The sequence below is a fragment of the Scardinius erythrophthalmus genome (assembly GCF_964197995.2).
Source record: "Scardinius erythrophthalmus genome assembly, chromosome: 18".
Lineage (NCBI taxonomy): Eukaryota > Metazoa > Chordata > Actinopteri > Cypriniformes > Leuciscidae > Scardinius > Scardinius erythrophthalmus.
This window is the reverse complement of record NC_138238.1, coordinates 14378525-14399534: the sequence shown is the minus strand read 5'-3', so window position 1 is coordinate 14399534 and position 21010 is coordinate 14378525. Positions and strand designations below refer to the sequence as shown.

The 21010-nt window shown below is 37.5% G+C and overlaps 1 protein-coding gene and 1 long non-coding RNA gene across 2 annotated transcripts in view; one reads left to right on the top strand and one right to left on the bottom strand.

Annotated features, from left to right (window-relative positions):
* The window catches only part of LOC308706425, a 30336-nt gene extending 24442 nt beyond the window's left edge, over positions 1–5894 (top strand). Inside the window, exons 2-3 of the long non-coding RNA XR_014032033.1 lie at positions 4233–5310; positions 5400–5894. This is a non-coding gene — a long non-coding RNA (uncharacterized lncRNA). The remainder of the gene's footprint in view (positions 1–4232; positions 5311–5399) is intronic.
* Positions 5895–9085: 3191 nt separating this feature from the next.
* On the bottom strand, positions 9086–12509 carry zfp36l2 (zinc finger protein 36, C3H type-like 2). The gene is made up of 2 exons (XM_081392661.1): positions 12141–12509; positions 9086–11546 (listed from the first exon to the last, which is right to left on the bottom strand). Exons 1-2 carry the CDS (start codon positions 12180–12182, stop codon positions 10437–10439), a joined length of 1152 nt encoding a protein of 383 aa, XP_081248787.1. The 5' UTR covers positions 12183–12509; the 3' UTR covers positions 9086–10436.
* Between the last annotated feature and the right edge of the window lie 8501 nt (positions 12510–21010).

Below are 21010 nucleotides of genomic sequence, written 5' to 3'. Positions count from 1 at the left end.
TGATTGTACGCCCCTCCCCCCATGGAGGCATTGAAGAGTTGTGAAGTATACAAGCTGCTCTGAGAAATTAATCAGACTTTAATCAATCTGATGGGGAGAATGCAGAGATGCAGATTATATTTGTTGTTCACCAGATTGCATTCTTACCAACTGTGAACTGTTTCAGAGTTTATACGAACCATGCTTCAGACAGCCTTTTCAAACGGTCTCAGGTGTGGTTCATGGCACGCAGCCAATGCTGAGAACCATATGCACATCAATCAAACAAACTGAACTCTGACGTCAAAAAGACTCGGGTTCGTGCTAAAAACTCTGGTGTAAAAGTGCGAGAGGGATTAAATGATCAGAAAAATTGAAGAGAAAAGGTGACCTTTCAGAGCTGATGTTACCATGGTATTTTTCCATTACCTTATAAACAAAGCCCCAAGCCAAAAATTGTTTGAATTGCTTAGACATCCTCACATTTTGTCTGGTAATGACCTGTCATGAATTTTGAAACATACGCAAACGAAAGAAAAGCACGTGGACTCAGATGTCTGGACAGAATTGTTCACAGAATTACAGCCACGATTGAGCTGTTGACCTACAAAGGTTTACAGTTCCATTATCTCATGGTCAACCATTAATCATGGGTGTACAGAGGGGTATAAGGTTACAAGGGTTAAACTACCTGGCATACCTGAAGAACCAACACTCTGTCTTGCAACGCAAGTCTTTTAAAAACACTTAAATGTCACAGGTAAGACATGCGCTTGACGGTAATTCATGCTAATCTTTGTCCAGTTCTAGTGCACTAATTCCCTGAGTGCAGTAATTCACGTACCACAGCTGTTTCGCCATTTTATGGTCCTGCAATGACGGCAGAGCAAAAGCTTGTCAGTCTAGCCTCACAGTGCTAATCAGGTGAGGGAGATATTATGAGACGGGCCTGTAAAAACAAGTGAAGCGGCAGCAAAACACCACCCAGAATCCAGACAACACTGTCGATGCAGCGTGGCTATACTATAAAATTCAAATTTGCTTCATTTCCAGATAAAATTAGGTATATTGAAAATTAATTAAAGAGTTAGACATAATGGTGCTGCTCACTGTTTTGAGTAAGCAAGAAGCACTATACATATTTTTGTCTAGAAATCTTGAACATTTCCACTCTATTTCAAATAATGTTCTGTCTTTATTAGCATTCCGTGATGGGAAAGACGATGGTGGTGATGACCATTCTATACCAAAATGTTTACAATGTCAACTCATTAGTCCTAATATGGCAACTTTTATAGCTAGATTTATGTAACCTAAATACACACAATTAAATAATAGCTGTACACTTTGTGCATGATTTGCAAATGAGGAACAATAAACACTGAAAATAATCATGCCTAAAATTGATGCCTAGAGTCGGTATTTGACTGTCAAGCAAGTATTTTCACCTTGTCAGTTACCTGAAAAATAATAATTAGTAATGTCTGAGTCCAACCAAAGCTGCAACTTTAGCTCTGCTTCAAAACTTTTGTTTTCATCGTAAACAATGCTAACTTATTTTGAAACTTTATTAGGCCCAAAATTGTTTGTTGTGAAAGAAATAATAATGTAATAATTTTTGTTTTATCATGTTTTTTCATATTATTTTAATTACATTTTTTAATGAAATATACATCAAAGTAATTATTATAGTGCCTATAGATTCTGATTTCTCTACATGCATTGTATACACTTCCACACAGCCAGCTTATGTAGTGTCAGTTCTTTCAAGTTCTCTCCTCGAAGTTGTAAAGACCTTGCGGTTTAGCCTATAAACACTTCAACGTGTTTTCATTTCTTTGTCATTACATCAGATGTGTGGTTTGAGACACATCCAGTTCAGAGCAAGACTCCCCAAAAGCAAATATAAAGCCTCAGTCTAGTTGAATTATTCAAAGTAAAGACAGGTGAGGTGTTTAGCTTTAGTTAACTGTAGATTAGACTCATCTTTCCATCTCTTCTCCTTCAGGGGTGAGGTGCTGTGTGTACATGTCCTACCTGCTGCTCAGGTGAGCTGTCTGACTGACTACAGCCTGGAAGCCCTGAGGGGGTTTGCTAATGTAAATTCAAAACATGTTATTTAGTGAAGGCAGAACTGTAGTTCAAACACATTGACTCAAATACAGTGTGAACACAGTAACCTAAATTGTAACAAAACACTGTTCTTTGGAATTTTCTATTCATCAAAGAAAAATGTATCACAGTTTCCACAAAAATTTTAAGCAGCAAAAATGTTTTCAACACTAATAATAGGAATGTTTTACGAAAACAGTTATTTTAAAGTACAAATATATTTCACAATATAGTACAAATAAAAATAGCTATGGTGAGCAAAGTAGACTTACTTTGCCCAAACGTTTGAATGGTAGTTTATGTATACACAGATGAGCCAAAACATTATGACCACCTACCTAATATGCTGTTGGTCCTCCGTGTGCTGCCAAAACAGCCGAGGCATGGACTCTACAACACCCCTGAAGGTGTCCTGTGGTATCTGTTACCAAAATGTTGTCCTGTAGGTTGCCAGGTGGTGCCACCGTGGATCAAAATTTGTTGGTCCAGCAGATGCTCAGTTGGAATAATATCTGGGGAACTTGGAGGCCAGGGCAGCACCTTGAACTTTTCAACATGTTCCTCAAACCATTCCTGAGCAATATGTGCAGTGTGGGAAGGTGCATTATCCTGCTGAAAGAGGCCACTTCCACCTCGGAACACCATTGTCCTGAAGGGGTGTACCTGGTCTGCAACAATGCTTAGGTATAGGTGGCATGTGTCAAAATTACGTTCACATGAACGACTGGGGTCTCCCAGCAGAACATTGCCCAGAATATCACACTCCCTATACTGGCTTATCGTCGTCCCATAGTGCTGGTTCCATCACTTCCCCAGGTAAACGGTGCACACGTACACAGCCGTCGACGTGATGTAAGAAAACAGAACTCATCGGACCAGACAACCTTCTTCCACTGCTCCAAGGTCCAGTTCCTACGCTTGCATGGCCATTGTAACCGCTTTCGACGATGGATATAGGGGTCATCATAGGCACTCTGATTGGTCTGCGGCTACGCTTACAATGTGTGTTGTGACACATTCCTCTAAGAAATTTTGTGTGACTTGTGCCTCAGTAGACCTTCTGTTGGTTTGGACCAAATGGGATAGCCTTTGTTGCCCTCTTGTATGAATGAGACTTGGGTGCCCAACACCGGTTTGTGGTTTGTCTCTCCTTGGATCACTGTTGGTAAATTTTCACCACTGCTGACCGGGAGCAACCCACAAGCATTGTCGTTTCAGAGAGACCCAGATCCCTTATCAAAGTCACTCAGATCTTTCTTTCTGCCCATTTCTCCTGCATCTAACACATTGACTACGAGAACTGACTGTTTGCTTTCCATCTAATCTACCCAGACTGTTAGGAGATGATCAACGATATTCACTTCACCCATGACTGGTCATAATGTTTTGGCTCATCATATTATACGCAACCAAACCTTCCTCTTTATTATGGGATAAATGTGGGAACTGTTGAGCTGGCTAGCAGTATTACAGAGGAACCTCAAATGGTAAACTTTATATTAAATCTTAAATCAAAGCATCTATAAATTAATCACAGGGTGTTGTTGCCTAGAAGTGATTTTTTTAGGACAGTCTTATCTATTTGACTTTATCTTTTACATGCAATCGACTCAGAGAGCTGTAAATGTGTTTTATCCTGCTCTCCTCGAGGACCAAAGTCCCAGATTGTGAGTCAGACAGGAAATTGTTTATATGCACTGATATTCGCTCTGAGCTCAATCGTCCTCTAGCCGTCTCATGCCTGTCTGTTGATTTGTGAGGGCCAAGTCACAGTGCGATGACTGTGTGGTGTTAGGTTTCTTTCCAGTCCCTGGAGTATGCGAAAAATGAAGCGCATATGCAGCACAAGTCCAGAAGAACATCCAAACAGCCTGAGTTGTGTAAACATGAAACACAGAAAGGATGGAAGAAGTATCTGAATGAAGCCTGAATGTGGATTCAAATAAACATCTGTGGAGTGGTCCAGACTCAGTGTCTTTGGCTCTCTCCCTGATGGTTTTTACCACTGAACTGTTGCAAAAGGCTGCGGCCAGAACTGTGGCCTTCAGTTGGTGACTGTTTCTTATTGTTCAAGAGTTGAGAAAGAGTATGTCTATACTCTTTCAATAGTATTTTCATGTGTGTGAATTATCTGTTGACAGATGCCTGGCTGTACAAGTGAGGATCATTCAGAAGAGCGAGGTATGTACGGAATATCTTCTGAAATTCAGAATATGTCCATCGCTCATGCCTACAGATGCCAAGAGTGACTGTCAAGCAAGTATTTTCACCTTGTCAGATACCTGAAAAGTAATAATTAGTAATGTCTGAGTCCAACCAAAGCTGCCAACAACTTTAGCTGTGTTTCAATCGTAGCGAGTACCTAATACAAAATATACAATATACGTGAAACAAATGATTGATACTAACAGAGGAAACATGAGGGGAACAACATGATTCTTATAAAAAGCATTAATATGCACAAACACATTTTGGGTAAAACAGTAAGTTTTAAAACTCCCCTATATAGATAGATAGATAGATAGATAGATAGATAGATAGATAGATAGATAGATAGATAGATAGATAGATAGATAGATAGATAGATAGATAGATAGATAGATAGATAGATAGATAGATAGATAGATAGATAGATAGATAGATAGATTCTTAAAAATACATTGTAAAAATGGCCAAGAAATATATTCTATCTGGTAATTTTATATATATTTTATTGCTCCAAAATATATTTAAATGTGTTTTGTATTATATTTTGGCATTTGAAAAATATATTTCCTTAAATTGCACTGTTTACATCTATCTAGCATGTATTTAAAAGTAATTTTAGGCAGAATAAACAGATTATTGTTTTGCCTTACGACCTTGTCTCCATCTTGGATGGTTTTTACACTGAGCTTTCGTAATGCATTCTGGGATTGCCTAAATGTCAACATGAAAACTACATGTTGCCTACCTTTTGGAAGGCACATTTGTGCCAATAATGTATTCAAATGCATGTTCAACAACAAAAGCAGTTACTCATTCATTAAACACAAATTTGGATTTTTGATTGTATATATTTTCACAAATATTTTTTTTTTGGTGTTTGTCTGCAAACTACACATCCAGGCATCTTTCTTTACTCCACAGAAGTAGGTAGGTAATGATTACATGTGAACATCCCATTTCCAGTCAGGAGAAACAGAAAGGCTATTCTCTCTCATCAGCCTTGCGCTCAAGGTCAGTTTCGTGTACGCTTCATACTGACGTCAGTGTAGACTCTAACACAGCAAACTGTATGTTAATGTGTGTGTGCTTGACCTATTTAGCAGCCAGGATATCAGGAGGATCAGAAAAGGTGACTTACTCCTGTATGAGTCAACATAATAAAACTCGGGCAGGAGGCTGGGAAGCTCCATTAAAGATAAGTAAATTTAAACTGACGTAGTGAAAAAAAAAGCATCTGGCAAAACACCAATCAAGTGAGCAGGGCTCTAAATCAAGCTTTGTCTAACGGTAAGATTTATTAATTTACTTAATATAAGTCACTCCACATCTGCAAGTTATGGAAGTTAAAGGAGAACTCCGGTCAATTTTAACATTGAGCTCATTTTTTTGTACATTTGGAGTGCTGTCAATACAGAGAACAACGACAAAAATCGGTGTTGCCTACACCGAGTTATTCTATTTTTAAAATTTGCACCCTGTTGACTTCAATGGGGCAAAAACCTGCTTTTAGCCTCTTAACACAGTAGCACCTCAATGCAGTACACAAGATCCGAGGGGAGGAGTCGAATCTTATATAAGGGGTGGAGATTGGTAGGTTTAGGAGTGGAGATGGGTAGGTTTAGGGGTGGGTTTAGGGATCAGGGGGTGGAGACGGGTAGGTTTAGGTATATGTAAGGTGGGAGGAGTTGGATTTTATCCAACTCCTCCCCCTGGATTTTATGCTCTGCATTGAGGACCATCTCTCTTAACATCCTTGATGTGTCATTACAAGTGCACAGAAAATGTGAGTGATTCCTTCAGAGTGAACACGAGTGAATCTGACTGCAGTAGATGTGAAAGATATGTATAAAATGATGTTATTTAAGCCAGCGCAAATACCTGTGTTTACATCCTGTTTTTCGGTTGAAGTCCAAAGTTGATTGCCGAGTTCACGCGCATAGGTTTAGTTACCTATGATCACGCACGTGAACTCGGCAATTGATTACTTTGGACTTCAACCGAAAAACAGGATGTAAACAGGTATTTGCGCTGGCTTAAATAACATCATTTTTATACATATCTTGCACATCTACTGCAGTCAGATTCACTCGTGTTCACTCTGAAGGAATCACTCACATTTTCTGTGCACTTGTAATGACACATCAAGGATGTTAAGAGGCTAAAAGCAGGTTTAGTACTTGCCCCATTGAAGTCAACAGGGTGCAAATTTTAAAAATAGAATAACTCGGTGTAGGCAACACCGATTTTTGTCGTTGTTCTCTGTATTGACAGCACTCCAAATGTACAAAAAAATGAGCTCAATGTTAAAATTGACCGGAGTTCTCCTTTAATTTCCACCTCAGAGTATGTAAAAGAAAAAATATATTTAAGTTAAAATGAGAAATAGTCAAATTGTGACTATATAGTCACAAATTATGAAAAATTACAGTTGTGAAATATGAAGTTACATTTGGAGAAAGAAATAGTCACATTTTTGAGAAACAAAGTCATAATTGTGAGATATAAACACACAATTCTGAAATCGTAGTTGTTTTGGTAAAACTTTATTTTACAGTGTCCTTGTTACATATGTTACATGTACTTACCATAGTAATATTATGCATAATTACATGCAACTAACCCTCAACTTAATCCTAATCCTACCCTAACCCTATAGTAAGTACATGTAGTTGCTTAATATTACACAGTACTTAAATATATAATTACACTGTTTATTTTAATGTATTTTTTTAATTATTATTATTTTTTTAGGTGGAAACAGGCTTCCATAGCAGGCAAACATCGCCACATGAATTCTGTGGAGTGAACAGGTTGTGCCATTGTTCTGTGCTGTAGTATTTTGATTCAAATCCCAGACGGGCCTCTCATTTCCTTTAGTTTAGACCCCTGCTGAGTGCGTTGCTCTTTATGGGGTCTTTGAATTCATTGTTTTGCACTGAGGGTGCTGCGTGACACGGCAGATTCATCATGCTCGACGGTTTATTTCTGTGTCCCTGATTCTATTATGCCAGTGAATCCATCCACTGTAGAGATTTCCTGTCCCCTTGAGTCCATATGGTGGAGTTTGTGTCAATCCAAGCATCACTATTGCTCCATTGGAATCTAGCCCATCTTAGAGGAAACTAAATCAAGGAGGGCGATATCAGGCCAGTAAACTCTTAGCCCGCCACACCCCTCAGAATTCGTGTTCATGGATGTGATGTGCTCTAACTTTTCTTATGACTCACTGAACTATATTGTGTTGGCTTTCCCCTGGTTGCTCTCAGATAACGCTTAAGACAATACGGCTACCGCAGTGGCAGAACACATGGGGTTATGAGTATAGGACTGTTTGCACAAGGAAGGAAGTGTTCACTTAGTGCTTTTTAGACTCCAGCACTTGAGGAAGAGGAGGAGGAGGGTGGGACTTCCTTGCCTTGTGCATGGAGGCACTGAAACTAGCACCAAGCACACATTTCTGACAACAAAACAGGAAAGGCACAGACCAGTTGGGTTGTTTGTCACAGGTGCTCAGTTGCTGAAGATAAGCCTGAGCCAAAGTGGAGCCTGTCCTCTATCCTTCAATGCAACAACCCTGTTCCTCAAAATATAAAAGTTAGTGGTCTTGTATTAAAAACAGCGTGTGTGTGTGCATATATATATATATACATATACACACATATTTTATATTTACATGTATATGTATATATATATATATATATGTATATATATATATATATATATATATATATATATATATATATATATATATATATATATATAATGAATATAGAGAACTATGAACATGGATTATAATAAACCTCAATAAATTATTATAATAAAAATAAAATCTTTTTATCTTTTGTAATGACTTTTATTCTAACTCAAAAGTTTGACAGAATGTATGTATTCATAACTGATAAATGACTCTGTGCCTCAAGCCTACTCCATATAAATCACAAAAGAGGGGTAGTGGAAAATATCCAAGAGGAATAGCTCTGCTCCCAAGAGTCCCTAATCAGCGAACAGAGTGGTTTCCTGCTTTTGTGAGATGTGGTTCATTAATGGCTGACAACCTTTCTTTTACACATGCACACTGACACGCAAAAGACCCCCACTACTCTCACACACAAGCACATTGGATCCAGACATAAATGTTCGCATATAAGCTAACGCAATCATTTGAGCGTTTATCAACTTTATCATACATATGCTTGTGAGAGGCATACATTACGCACCCTCTAACTTAAACAGCTTTGACTAACAAGTTCTTAGGATGTAAATATTTGTAGAGCGCCTTATCTTCACGAGCAGACCCTTAACACTGATACACGTGTCTGCATGTGTTTTCCTAATTCCATTTCTTACCAGCACAGAGAAGTTCATACAATGGCCTGCTACAGGAGAGTCTTTAAGTTGCTTTTATATGATGATACTGAACTCATCTGCATAAACCAATGGTCATTTCCAGTGAGGAGACACTGGACATTGTTGCATTTCCAAACGGAAGGGTCTATAAACTACCTCCCACAGATCGCTGTGCAAGGCCACTGCACCACCCTCATACTTCACTTTCTGCCATTCACACAAAGCAAGCCTCTATTGAACATTCTGCCAGGAGAGACCAAACTCCAGGACATTGTAATAGCCATTTTTCCTGAAAGAAAAGCAGGAGGGCGGGAAACCAGACTAGAATAGAAAGTAGACAATCATTTACAGGACACTGCATGAATATGCCCTGTCTTGAGCAATAAACAACTCACAAACTCCACTGTTAACTGAATAAAAAATTCCTCAAAACATCATCTTGTTCAAAAATGCCTTTATTAGAAGTTCTATATTTAAAAAAACAACAAAAAAACATACAGTACAAATTTACTCTGCAAACTTTCTATACACACTCCCAACTCCAGCTGACGTTCACTTATTACATTCAGTGTTGCTTTACTTCATCGAAAAAGTTAAAGTAATCGTTATTAACCAACTACAAACCTTAATATCCCCAGTCAGCTTGTTTAGAGAAGCACAGTTGAAAGGCAGAGTTTCTTTCATTAGGAATGGTGTGCTCGAATGATCTAAATGTAGAAAAATAAACAATGAAATAGCATCTCATTCACCATAAAAAAGGCATCTTGATCTATGAGCTACATTCAATTTGATTGGCTTTAGATATACACCAAAGCGACTGCTTTATTAGGTTAAGCTACAGTATGTGGGATCCTCAACCCCAGCAGGGACATATTAGCTAGTTATTAACCTCAAGATAGGAAAGTGCTACATTCTCTGGCACTAGACAGCAATCGTCATGCAACGGTGTGCAAATGGATACTTTTTTTTTTTTTGGTTGTCGTTATAGTTACCGTTGATAAAAAAAAAAAAAAAAAAAAAAAGGGAAACAGTCATACTTGTAGGTGTGAAGTCAGTTAGTTCTTTACGGCCAAAAAGACCTCATAAGACAGGCTACATTCTACAAATGCCCATAGATCCTCTGACGCTCCCCTCCCTCCCAAGAAATCACAGCGTGACCTCATCAGACGCTCCCACTTTTTAATATAGATACACACACAGTAAACAAAATCGAAATAAATAGCATACAATCTTAAATTATTTACCTATTTACAGTAAAATAGACAAGTTAACAAAAATATATTATTGTGAGACAAACCCAACCGTTTCCAGATTAATATTGGCGATCACAATTTAAACAGGAATATAAGTGTATTGCTTTAGCTTTGATAAATATACCATATGGGCTCAATTTATCCTTGAAGGCTATACTTTCAAATGACAATAAATAAGTTAAATAGATTTCAAAGCATGATGCAGAATGCAATGATACCACACAGTTTAAAAAAAAAAAAGTCTGCAGTGACATTCCATGGCCAACTTATGAGTCCCAGTTCTTGTGTGCTCACACCACTTTCAAACGTATGGAATGTTTTCCCAAGACTTGCTTCTAAATAGACCTTTTTTTTCCTGTTTTAGACTGTTGAAGCCATCATCTTGGTATGTCATTGTAAGGAAAAATGAGAAAAGATATACATAATCGCATCTCAATCATGACAAAATCATGAGAAAACCAACGGCTGAGACTGATATTTGACCTGAAACTCATGTTGGCACTACTTTTCGTAAAAGGCTATAACAATAATAGCAAGTCAATCGTCTGAAATCGACAGCCTGCTGAAGATTGGCAAACGTCTATTGGCGTCCATGCTGGGCGACTCCGAGCCACTGATTGTGCCGGAGGAAGAGCAAGAGCCGCTCAGGTACCCCTCGGGATCTGAGAGGGAATCCGGCGGGCTCGGTGGAGAATCGAACACTGGAGACTCGGAGAGTGGATGTATGGAGGGCAAGTGGCTCATTTTGAAAGGTGGCGACGGGGGGCAAGTGTTGGTCTGACTCTGAATGTTACCGTACAAGCCACCGCTGGTCTGATGGGTAAAAGCGCGTTGGGTCTGGGGGATGATGGGGGCAAGAAAAGCCTTAAGATCCTGATCTGGGAAAGTGAACGCGTTCAGACAGGGTGAACTGGGACTGAGCGCGCAGGTGGGCGGTGGGGGTGTGCGAGACGTTGGGTTGTCAATCAACAGAGACTCGTTGATGCAGGAGCTGGAGAAGCCGGAAAAGCTCAGGCTGTGATGCAGCTTCGGCCTTTCCCGCTGTCTCAGGAATGGGTTTGATGACTCCTTCTCTCCCAGGACACCACTGAGCCTCGCTTGAGTGTTACTCGTGGCAGCTCTGCGCTCATCTGCATTGTGAATGAAGTGGCAGCGGGGGCCGTACGGGCAGAAACCGATGGTGTGGAATGTGCGACACGGCTCAGTCTTGTACTTCGGGTGGCGGGACAGGTTTCTCAATTCGTGATAGCCGTGAGCAAACTGACACTTTTCTCCATACTTGCATGAGCCATTTTCCTCAAAAGGTCTGCAAAGTTCGGTTTTGTAGCGGGTCGAGTTGATCTGAGAGCCGGGCTTTTGCTGAAGGATTTCCTGAAGTTGTTGACTGCGTTCACTTGTGTCACTGAACGCACGGTCTCTGTACTTGTTTTCTTTATTCATGAAGGCAGGTGTTGAGCTCTCAAAACCGATCTGGAGCCTGTTGCTCATGTTGAAGTCCATGTGGTTTGTTGAGTTACTCCTGAAATAACCAAAAGACCTGTTGCTGTTGGTGTTGGTGTTGGTATTGGAAGCAGCAAATGGGACCCCGACATTCCTCTTTTCCAGCATATTTTGGAGAAAGATTGCATTTGAATTTGGGACTTTATCCTGAAAGAAACCAAACAGAAAATTCCTAAGCACAGATGTCAAATAGTTTTAGTGGGTACATGTTTAAACAAATTAGAAATGAACTACAGGAGTGAAATCACTATTGTACATGACTATAATCCTTCTGAGGTGACAGAAGTTATAAGACGCAAGTGTAAAAAAATAAAGTTCGACGACCAAAAACACATTTTGAGAAGTAAAATGTGTGTTAAATGACAAAACTGATCTGAATAAGCTTGTCTTGCCATTAAATTTACAATTTGTGTCTAAGAAATAGATTTCAAAGACTACCTTAACTTGTTGAATACAAATATGTAACTATCATAGAAAAGTTTGTGACACATAGCGGGGGAAAAAAAGGAATAAAAAAACAAAACTCGTTACTCGCGTTCTCCCTTTATAGAGCGCGTTATGTGCCACAAAAGCCTGGTAACATTTAGTAAACATGGAGCTCTCACGTTACAAGTTTGCCAGCGGGGATAAATTGAATAAACAAACTAAGATAAATAAAATATAAAAAAAAAAAGTTGAGAAAAGAAACCGAAGTTAACTTAAAACAACTTCTAATACTCGTTTTACAAAATAAACTCTTACCCTGTCGAAATCATATATGGAAGACAGCACCGAAGCAGACATTTTCTATAGTGAGTTCCAGCTCAGAGGGGGGGAAAAGTTTTCGGACCGAGGAGGATCCTTGTGCTCTCAAAGAAATCCACGGCTGAACGGGGTTTGCGTCTTCAAACGGAGTTGGTAAAGGTCGCTGGAGTTCTTTGGAGTTGAGCCGTACTGGTTTTGGGGAGTGTCGCTCATGGGCAAAGTTTGCACATGTGTATAAATGCGTTGCAGCTGTTAAAGGGCGGAGCTTGTAGAAGTTCCAACAGAGCGCTGCCCGAAGCCCCGCCCTTCCCGTCACGTGGTTTCGGTGCCCTCGTGAGCACTGCGTGCCTCAAGACAATTCAACACAGCAGAAATTGAACTCAGGAGCTTGAAATCTTATTCTCCACTCCTCTTCCTGTTGCTCCCCGCAAGAGGTCCGACACTAGATTTTTACATTTTTAAGGCTGCATTCCTCCATCTAAAATCCATCAAAATTGCACATATTTGAGTAGCCTATGTGCCATTAAAAGTTTAGGCCTATGTAATGTTGTTTTACATATTTTTTTACATAGCCTAATAGTAGCCTAGTTCTTAATCCTGTTTATGGAGGACCTCAGGCAAGGAACTGAATATTTTGGATGTCTGCTTTATTTGACACATTTCAGGTCTTTCGACCTCTACAGTGCCCCCTATATGTTGAAATGTGATGTTCCGTTACAATAAGATGGCAATGCTTGGATGCTATCACTATATACCAGTGCTATTGGGGTACAACATCCATAACCATGTATAGATAGATAGATAGATAGATAGATAGATAGATAGATAGATAGATAGATAGATAGATAGATAGATAGATAGATAGATAGATAGATAGATAGATAGATAGATAGATAGATAGATAGATAGATAGATAGATAGATAGATAGATAGATAGATAGATAGAGTAAAAAGTTTGGAAACATTACTATTTTTAATATTTTTGAAAGAATTCTCTTATGCTCATCTAGCCTGCAAAAATACAGAAAAAAATTATAATATGCTGATTTGATACTCGGTTATTATGAATGTTGGTTGTGCTGCTTAACATATTTAAACTGATATTTGTTTCAGGATTCTTTGATGAATAAAAAGTTAAAAAGAAAAGCATTTATTCAAAATTGAAATGTTTTCTAACAATATAAATCTTTGCTACTACTTTTATCAATTTAACAATATTGCTGAATAAAAGTATTCATTTCTTTCAAAAAAAAAAAAATTACTGACCCCAAACTTTTGAACAGTAGTGTATATTGTTATAAAAGATTTATACAATTATATATTTCAAAGAATCATGAAAAAAGTATCACAGGTTATTAACAAAAACAAAAACAAACAACTTTTCCCAACATTGGTGATAAATTAGCATGAATGATTTCTAAAGGGAAAATCTATTTTTCTATTATTTCTAATGTGACACTGAAGACTGGAGTAATGATGCTGAAAATTCAGCTTTGTATCACAGAAATAAATGATATTTTAAAGTATATTAAAATAGAAAACCATTATTTTAAATTGTAATAATATTTCACAATATAACAGTTTTTCTGTATTTTTTACCAAAGAAATGCATGAACAGAAGAGACTTCTTTCAAAAACATCAAAAATAAGTCTTCAGTGTCACATGATCCTTCAGAAATCATTCTAAAATGCTGATTGATCAACACCAGTTTAACTAGTGGCCATTCTATTATATTCATGGTTAAAATGTTGCCTGCTCAAATGGTTAAATTTATGCATTATTTAATTAAGTGGAAAATGATTTGTTTCCACACTGAACTCTGTTCAGTTCAGTGGCTATTTAAGTTCGGTCCATGTGAAATTCCCATCATTTTTTAAATAGGCACTTTCTCTTAGCACTCCTCACCACAGTGGCTTTCCGTATGATTAGACCCATATATTATGTAATGTGTTACATGCGTTACACCGTCTCATTTTGCGTGATTCAACTTGTGTGTATAAACTAAAGATGAACTGCTATAGTGGATAGGAAAGTGGCAGAACTCTAATCATAGTAGATGCAGTTCTTGTCTACAAACCCTCAATTTAGGGCTTTAAATGACACGCAAAGTGCAAGCCTTAGATCAGCCGTGGTCCACGGACAACTGAATCAACCCGTCAAAAAATAAAAAGAGGAAGAAAACTCTCAAACAAAACTCTGTCCGCAGAAACCACTCATCCATTACTCTGACTCCGATCATTCCAAAACATTACATCATTGCAGAGAGGGAACATCGCTACTATGGCCAGAGCGGCTGCCAAGGCGTCTGCACAGGACTGTACACTGACTTCTTTGTGATGTCCACAATGAGTATCCGAGGCGACCCCTAGAGAGGACGGCCCATAAGGGAACGTTTCTTGTCTTCCATGATACACATGGTAATGCTGAACATTCTTTCTCTGACTGTACTGTTGCTGTGTCGAGTCACACTGACTGGACTGTTATCGTTTGAAGATGCTGCTGCTGATGTCTGTCGCAGGTTCACGTAGCCCCTCATACCGTATTATATTTGCTGATTGATCTCTCATTGAAAATACTGACAGATTGGGGCCCTTGTTTTTCGGCCCAGGGACTTCCCTACAGGCCGTAGTGCATCCAGAAGCCATGTTTGAGGTCTGCTCAGCTTGTTTATGTACGGTTACACCCAGAGCTGAATTTAACCCCGGCTTCCATCTGTTGCAGCACCCAGGGCCCTGCGCGGAGAAGAGACCGATTTGGGTCGGTCTGTGCCGCTCGCTTACTACTAAGCACAACTTGCTCCTATGTGTTATTATCGTCAGAGGCGTCTCCTCTGTGGCAATATTCTTTTTTAGCCAGGTTTTTTTTTATGCTTACATTGACCTTAAGGTTCATTTAAGGTACTTTTTTTAGCTGGATTTCATGTCAATTTTATGGTAAATATGAAATTATTTAAATACTAAAAAAGGAAATATTTAACAAAGAATAATAAAAAAAGAGGAAAACACATTGTAAAAATTTTTTTTCACTTATAGAATAATTTTCTATTAGCATATAATTTTAGATGAAATATGAAATTAATGAAATAATAAGGAAATATTTAACAAATAATATATATAAAAAAGGAGGAAAACGCATCTTTTTGGGGGGTCCTTTTGACTGTAATTTTCACTCATAAGACAATTTTCTATTAGCATTTTATCAAATTTATCAAAAAAAAAAAAAAAAATTAACAAAGAATATTAAAAGGAGCAAAAAACATTAAAATATCTATTGTCATTTTGACTCATAAGACAATTTTCTATTAGAATTGTATCGATTTTTGTCAAATTTATACTTATCTACTAATGTACCCGCCCTTGTTTTCAGATTACATTTTGAGAGTCTCTCCTAAACTGGTGCTGTTCCTCCCTCCTGGTCATGCCACAGAGCTAGTATTCTGGGTTTCAGTGTGCCCTATTGGCCTCGCCACAGCCAGGCAGCCTTTCATTACACTAGCCAAAGGAGGTGCCTTGGACATCCCCATCGAAGACACCATCACCACACCCCATAGTGTGCCCAGCAACTCGCTTCTCTGTATACGTCAACAACGGAGATGAACAAAATAGCACTCTGTACTGGTAGCTGAATCACTTCTAAATCTAAAGCTTGAGAGCTGTCCTTGTTGTAGCATGATTTGATGATATTAACTTGTGTGCTTCTTATTTGACATGCAATCATTTTTATTGTGACAATTTGTGAAGTTTAATGAGAAAATAACAATATGCAATTACTTTTACTGTCATTCACAAAATCTTTTCAACCTGACATGTATGGGCATGTGATGGACTGGCCATTCGCCCAGGACCCGGGTGTTTCTATGTGTTATGGTGCTGCTGGGCGACCCTAAAGATTACGAGCAGTTTGGAAACTGGATGAATGAATGTCATGGCTGGAACTACAACGCCCTCTGCTGATGAAATAAAGCTTGCAAGGCAGATCCTTCTTTTCACATTCCATAAGTAGCCTATACATATTATACATTCATACTGTAATGAGTGCAGACTATATCAGCTATTTCAGCCTTGTGGTATTATAATAATACAGAATACCTTATAATAATAGGAAGAATTAAAGTGGCATAATTAAAGAGATAAAGTGTGCCCGCAGCTAAAAGTTGGCAATTTGACTCTAGTTTTGTCAAAATTAAAAATATAAGGGTCAATGAGGTGGGTAGAGTTTGAATTTATTAATCGTTTTTATGAAAATATTACATCTTTGATTCTGTTTTACCTGCATGTCAATATTATACCGGTCACCAGAGGGCAGTATGGCACTTTTTACATCAAAGTGTGTGTGTGTGTGTGTGTGTGTGTGTGTGTGTGTGTGTGTGTGTGTGTGTGTGTGTGTGTGTGTGTGTGTGAGTGTGAGTGTGTGTGTGTGTGTGTGTGTGTGTGTGTGTGTGTGTGTGTGTGTGTGTGTGTGTGTGTGTGTGTGTGTGTGTGTGTGTGTGTGTGTGTGTACATGTTTTTCTGTCCCGGTGAGGACTTCAACCTGAATGCACACAGACTCATGGGGACTTGTTTCACAGTGGGGACCTAAATTGAGGGCCCCATGGGTACACAAGCTTATAAATCATACAGAATGAGTTTTTTTGGAAATGTTTTCTGTGATGGGTAGGTTTAGGGGTAGGGTTAGTGTAAGGAGATAGAATATACCGTTTGTACAGTATAAAAACCATTAAGTCTATGTAGAGTCCCCACAAAGATGAACCAGACAAGTGTGTGTGTGTGAGTGTGTGTGTGTCCTGGTAAACCCCACATTATGTCCCCACAAAAATGGCCATATCCAAAATCCTTGTCCATTTGGGGACATTTTTTGGTCCCCATGAGGAAAACATGGCTATACTTGTGATGTCCTTATATCGTGAAAAGTGTTAAAAAACTGCTTTTAAGAACATTTGCAGTGGTCCTTACTATTTGAAAGGTAAGTCTTATTTGGTTTATCTCTCTTCTGCTTTAATGATAGCAGCACTGGAGCTGCATGAAGATGATCATGTTCCCCAGCATGATTTAAGAATGATCATGTGAGCATCTTGTGCATCAATGGAAGAACATCTGAACGTCTGTACAAAGGAGTTGACTGTCACTTAATTACTTATGTTACCTAGGTTGATCGGTTACCTAAAAAAAACTGTGAAATTTACGGTAAAAAAACAGCAGCTGTGGTTGCCAGTATTTTACCGTAAAACATATGGTGGCAACCTTTTATGTTTTACGGGACTTAAATTTATGGGCAACAAAAATACGACAATATAAAAAACCCTGTAAAATGTACGGTAAAAAAAACGGCTGCTTGGTTGCCAATATTTTGATGATAAAAGTGCAGTGCATGATTGGAGCCATCAATCACAAGTCGTCAATATCTCCCAAGTATTGCAGCATGAATAAATTATGATGAATTGTCTTAGTATTTTCTTTTATTATTATTATCTGCTTTTTTTTCTGTTGTTTTTGTTGCAACTTTTCAGTAGCTTGTTTTGTGATGTTCAGAGTTTTATCTGATTATTTTGTTGATTGTCACCGTTGTTGAGATTCATACGCTGATTCTTGATGTCTAAATCGAACAATAGTTGAAAACCTTTTTTGTACACCATGTGTTTTAAAAGCTCTTCTGATTATCTGTTTGTCACTGCTGGCTCACATGTGGTAGGGTCACAGAGATATTATACTCAAAAACGTGAAATATATTAGTATTAAACCTTCCTCATACAATGAAAGATAAGACTTTTTATAAGATCAGTGAATTAGGCTACTACATGATGATTATGTCATCATCAATAAATAGCAAACAACACCTGATCACATTTTCTCTCCAATTTTCATGCCATAATGAATCTGTTTTATAAACACTCAGTAAAAGCAGCCAGAGAAAATCTAAAGTTAGAAAGTCAAGGGTCAAGAGCCAAACTAAAGCAAACACTGATCTCCATAATGGTGACTTTATCCTAAACTTTATTATTTTCAATAAAACATCAACGTCTAAACCTCTGGTAATTCTCTATAATAACTTTTATGACAAATTGGTTTGTAATACAATATTTTTAAATTACAGGCAACCACAGCTGGCAGTTTTTTATTTATTTTTTACCATAAACTTAAGTTCAATGCCATAAAACCTAAATTGCAACCAGCTGCCAGGTTTTAACTTTAGTTCAGTGCCGTAAAAATTGTAATATTGCTACCGTATCTTTAACGGTAAAGTACTGGCAACCACAGCTGCCAGTAATCTTTAGATCACTGCTGTAAAACGTAAGTATTCCTAGCATATTTTTTACAGTAAAGTACTTGCAACCACAGCTGCCAGTTTTTCACCATGAATTTGAGTTCAATGATGTAAAACATAAAAATTGCTACAGTATGTTCTACGGTAAGGTACGGTAAATGCAACGGTAAGGGTTTTTTTTACAGTGTACTTCCAAAATCCATACATTTAACAGTATTTTACTGTAAAATTACATGAAATGTCCCGTGAGCGCTATTACAGTTTTTCACTATATACAGTAAGGGTACATACTGTTAAGCAATTAACATGTCTTATTCGTTGCTTTTTAACAGTTTTCTACCGGTTTTTTTTACAGTGTATAGAAATAGCACAAATTATGAAATATTTATTAAGTAAATAAATATAAATACAATAATATTAGTGAATATTACAATTAATTTTTTAGAACTAGGCCTACTAAAAATTTGTATTTTATATTACTCACTATTAACTACATACAGTACATCGTGCAGAATCTGAAATATTTATTAAAAAATAAATAAATAATACAAATATAGTCATATTAATGAATGTTATTTACAATAATAATATAATAATGCTCTTTGTTTTACATTGTTCACAAACCTAAAATGTTTAATTTATTATCGCTATTACCTAAATAGTGCAGAATTTGAAATATTTATCATTTTTAAAAGGTTTAATAATATTAAGAAATACTATTTACAATAATAGGCTACTATAATAATGTTCTTTGTTATATTTTTTTAAATATTACAATTTTCAATTTATTACCGCTATTAACATAGTACCGAATCTGAAATATATTTAAGAAATAAATAAAGCATCATAATATGAAGGAATATTATTTACAATAATAATAATAATATTTTATTTACAATTTTTCAAAATGCTAAAATTTTCAGTTTATTACCAGATTTAAGTTAGAAATCCCAAATTCTAAATTGTCTCAGAATTTTGCACGTCAACATATTTTGGTGCTGGTCATACATGAGTTTGAAGAAACATCTCAATTTGGTGTGAGCTAGAGTTGAAAAATATCTCAACATAAACAATTAAAAACAAGTAATAACCGAAGCAAACCATGTTCACACAACTGCTTGCCCTGGCTTTATTTGTGCCTTAAAAGCAGTGACTATTTGCTGACTATTCGGCACATAAAACTTTCATTCGACACATTAATGCTGCTGAGTGGATTAATGTGCAGGGCGAGGGAGCTGGTTCTAACGGACACTGGAAGTGAAAAGCTGTCTCATGCTTGATTGGACCTCACCTCCTCGCAAACTCATGCAACCTGGCAGAGTGAACTCTGACCTCCGTCTGCGCCTAAGCTGTAGTGACACGGTCAAGGTGACATGGCAGAGCAGAGCTGACTGAGGGAAAGGCTGTGCGCTGGTCTGTAGCCCAACGTGGTCACATTAAGAGTTCACCAGTAAATAATTCAGACCGAGCAGTCGCAACAATGCAAACATGTTGTTATTAGTGTTTCGCTTCAATATTCATAGCTACGAGAGGGGATGGGGTGCTCGGAAAGTAGTGATGGAGGGTAGTGATGCGTTTATGCGTGTGTGGTCTATATGTGTATTTATGTTTGGTGGATTAGGGGGTTTGCACAGTGCCAGGCCGTTTTCTTTCAAAGCCATGGGCACCTAACCCAGTTTAAATAGTGAAATAGTCAGGTTTAATGCATATTTAATGCAACTGACCGCGTATATGGTAGCCTATATAATGCTGATTACCACAAAATAAATAATTTCTTTTAAAAAAAGCTTTATGGAAAAGGGCAATTTTTGGAGGAGTTTAACAGCAGTAGCTATTCAGTAAATATGTTTGAATAAGTTTTGCAGTTGTTATTGGTTTATGGCAAAGCATTGTCATGGTGACAAGTTTGTAAAATTGAATATATCTTTACACAGACAATGTTATTTAGCGATTTTTTACACTAAAGTCAGGGTAACGCATCTCACTCTATAGAAAAGGTTCTATATGGAACCCTAAAGGGTTCGGTCAGATTTAGTTTTAATTAATTAATAATAAATAAATACAATAACCTGTTAAACATGGAAGTAATATGCAATCATTTAATACATTTCTCTTGATATTTATTTTTTGGAATAAATGGTTCTTTAAATTTGAGTCAAGAACTTTTGGGTTATATAGAATCTTTTTTTAGGATGCACCGATATGAAAATTTTGGCCGATAACCAAAATTCTTTATATTTGAAAGCCGATAACTGATATATTGGCCGATAAATCTTTGAGAGCCTGATTATTACAAAAACAAAAGTCTCACCATTAAAAGCCATGTCCCAAGCACACAATTGTAATGTTCTCATTATAATTTAATGTAGCCTACGACAGCCTATATGACAGCATGTTGCACTTTGAAGTGATTCCAATAATATTTTAAGCAGTTCAAAAACATAATGGGAAACAGTGCGCATCTGAAGTGCCTCAGCTGATGGAAACAATCTATTATTTATTGGCTTTACTATATTGGCCTAATTTTCTTATTGGGTCGATAACGATAACAAAAATGAACATATATCGGCCACTACTGATATTGTGGCCGATATGTCATGCATCC

What these genes read in the sequence shown, in the direction of transcription:
- zfp36l2 (XM_081392661.1), bottom strand. Translation starts at nt 12,182, where the DNA reads ATGTCTGCTTCGGTGCTGTCTTCCATATATGATTTCGACAGG. An exon ending in CCATATATGATTTCGACAGG is followed by an intron (nt 11,547 to 12,140) that starts GTAAGAGTTTAT and finishes GGTTTCTTTCAG; the next exon opens with GATAAAGTCCCAAATTCAAA.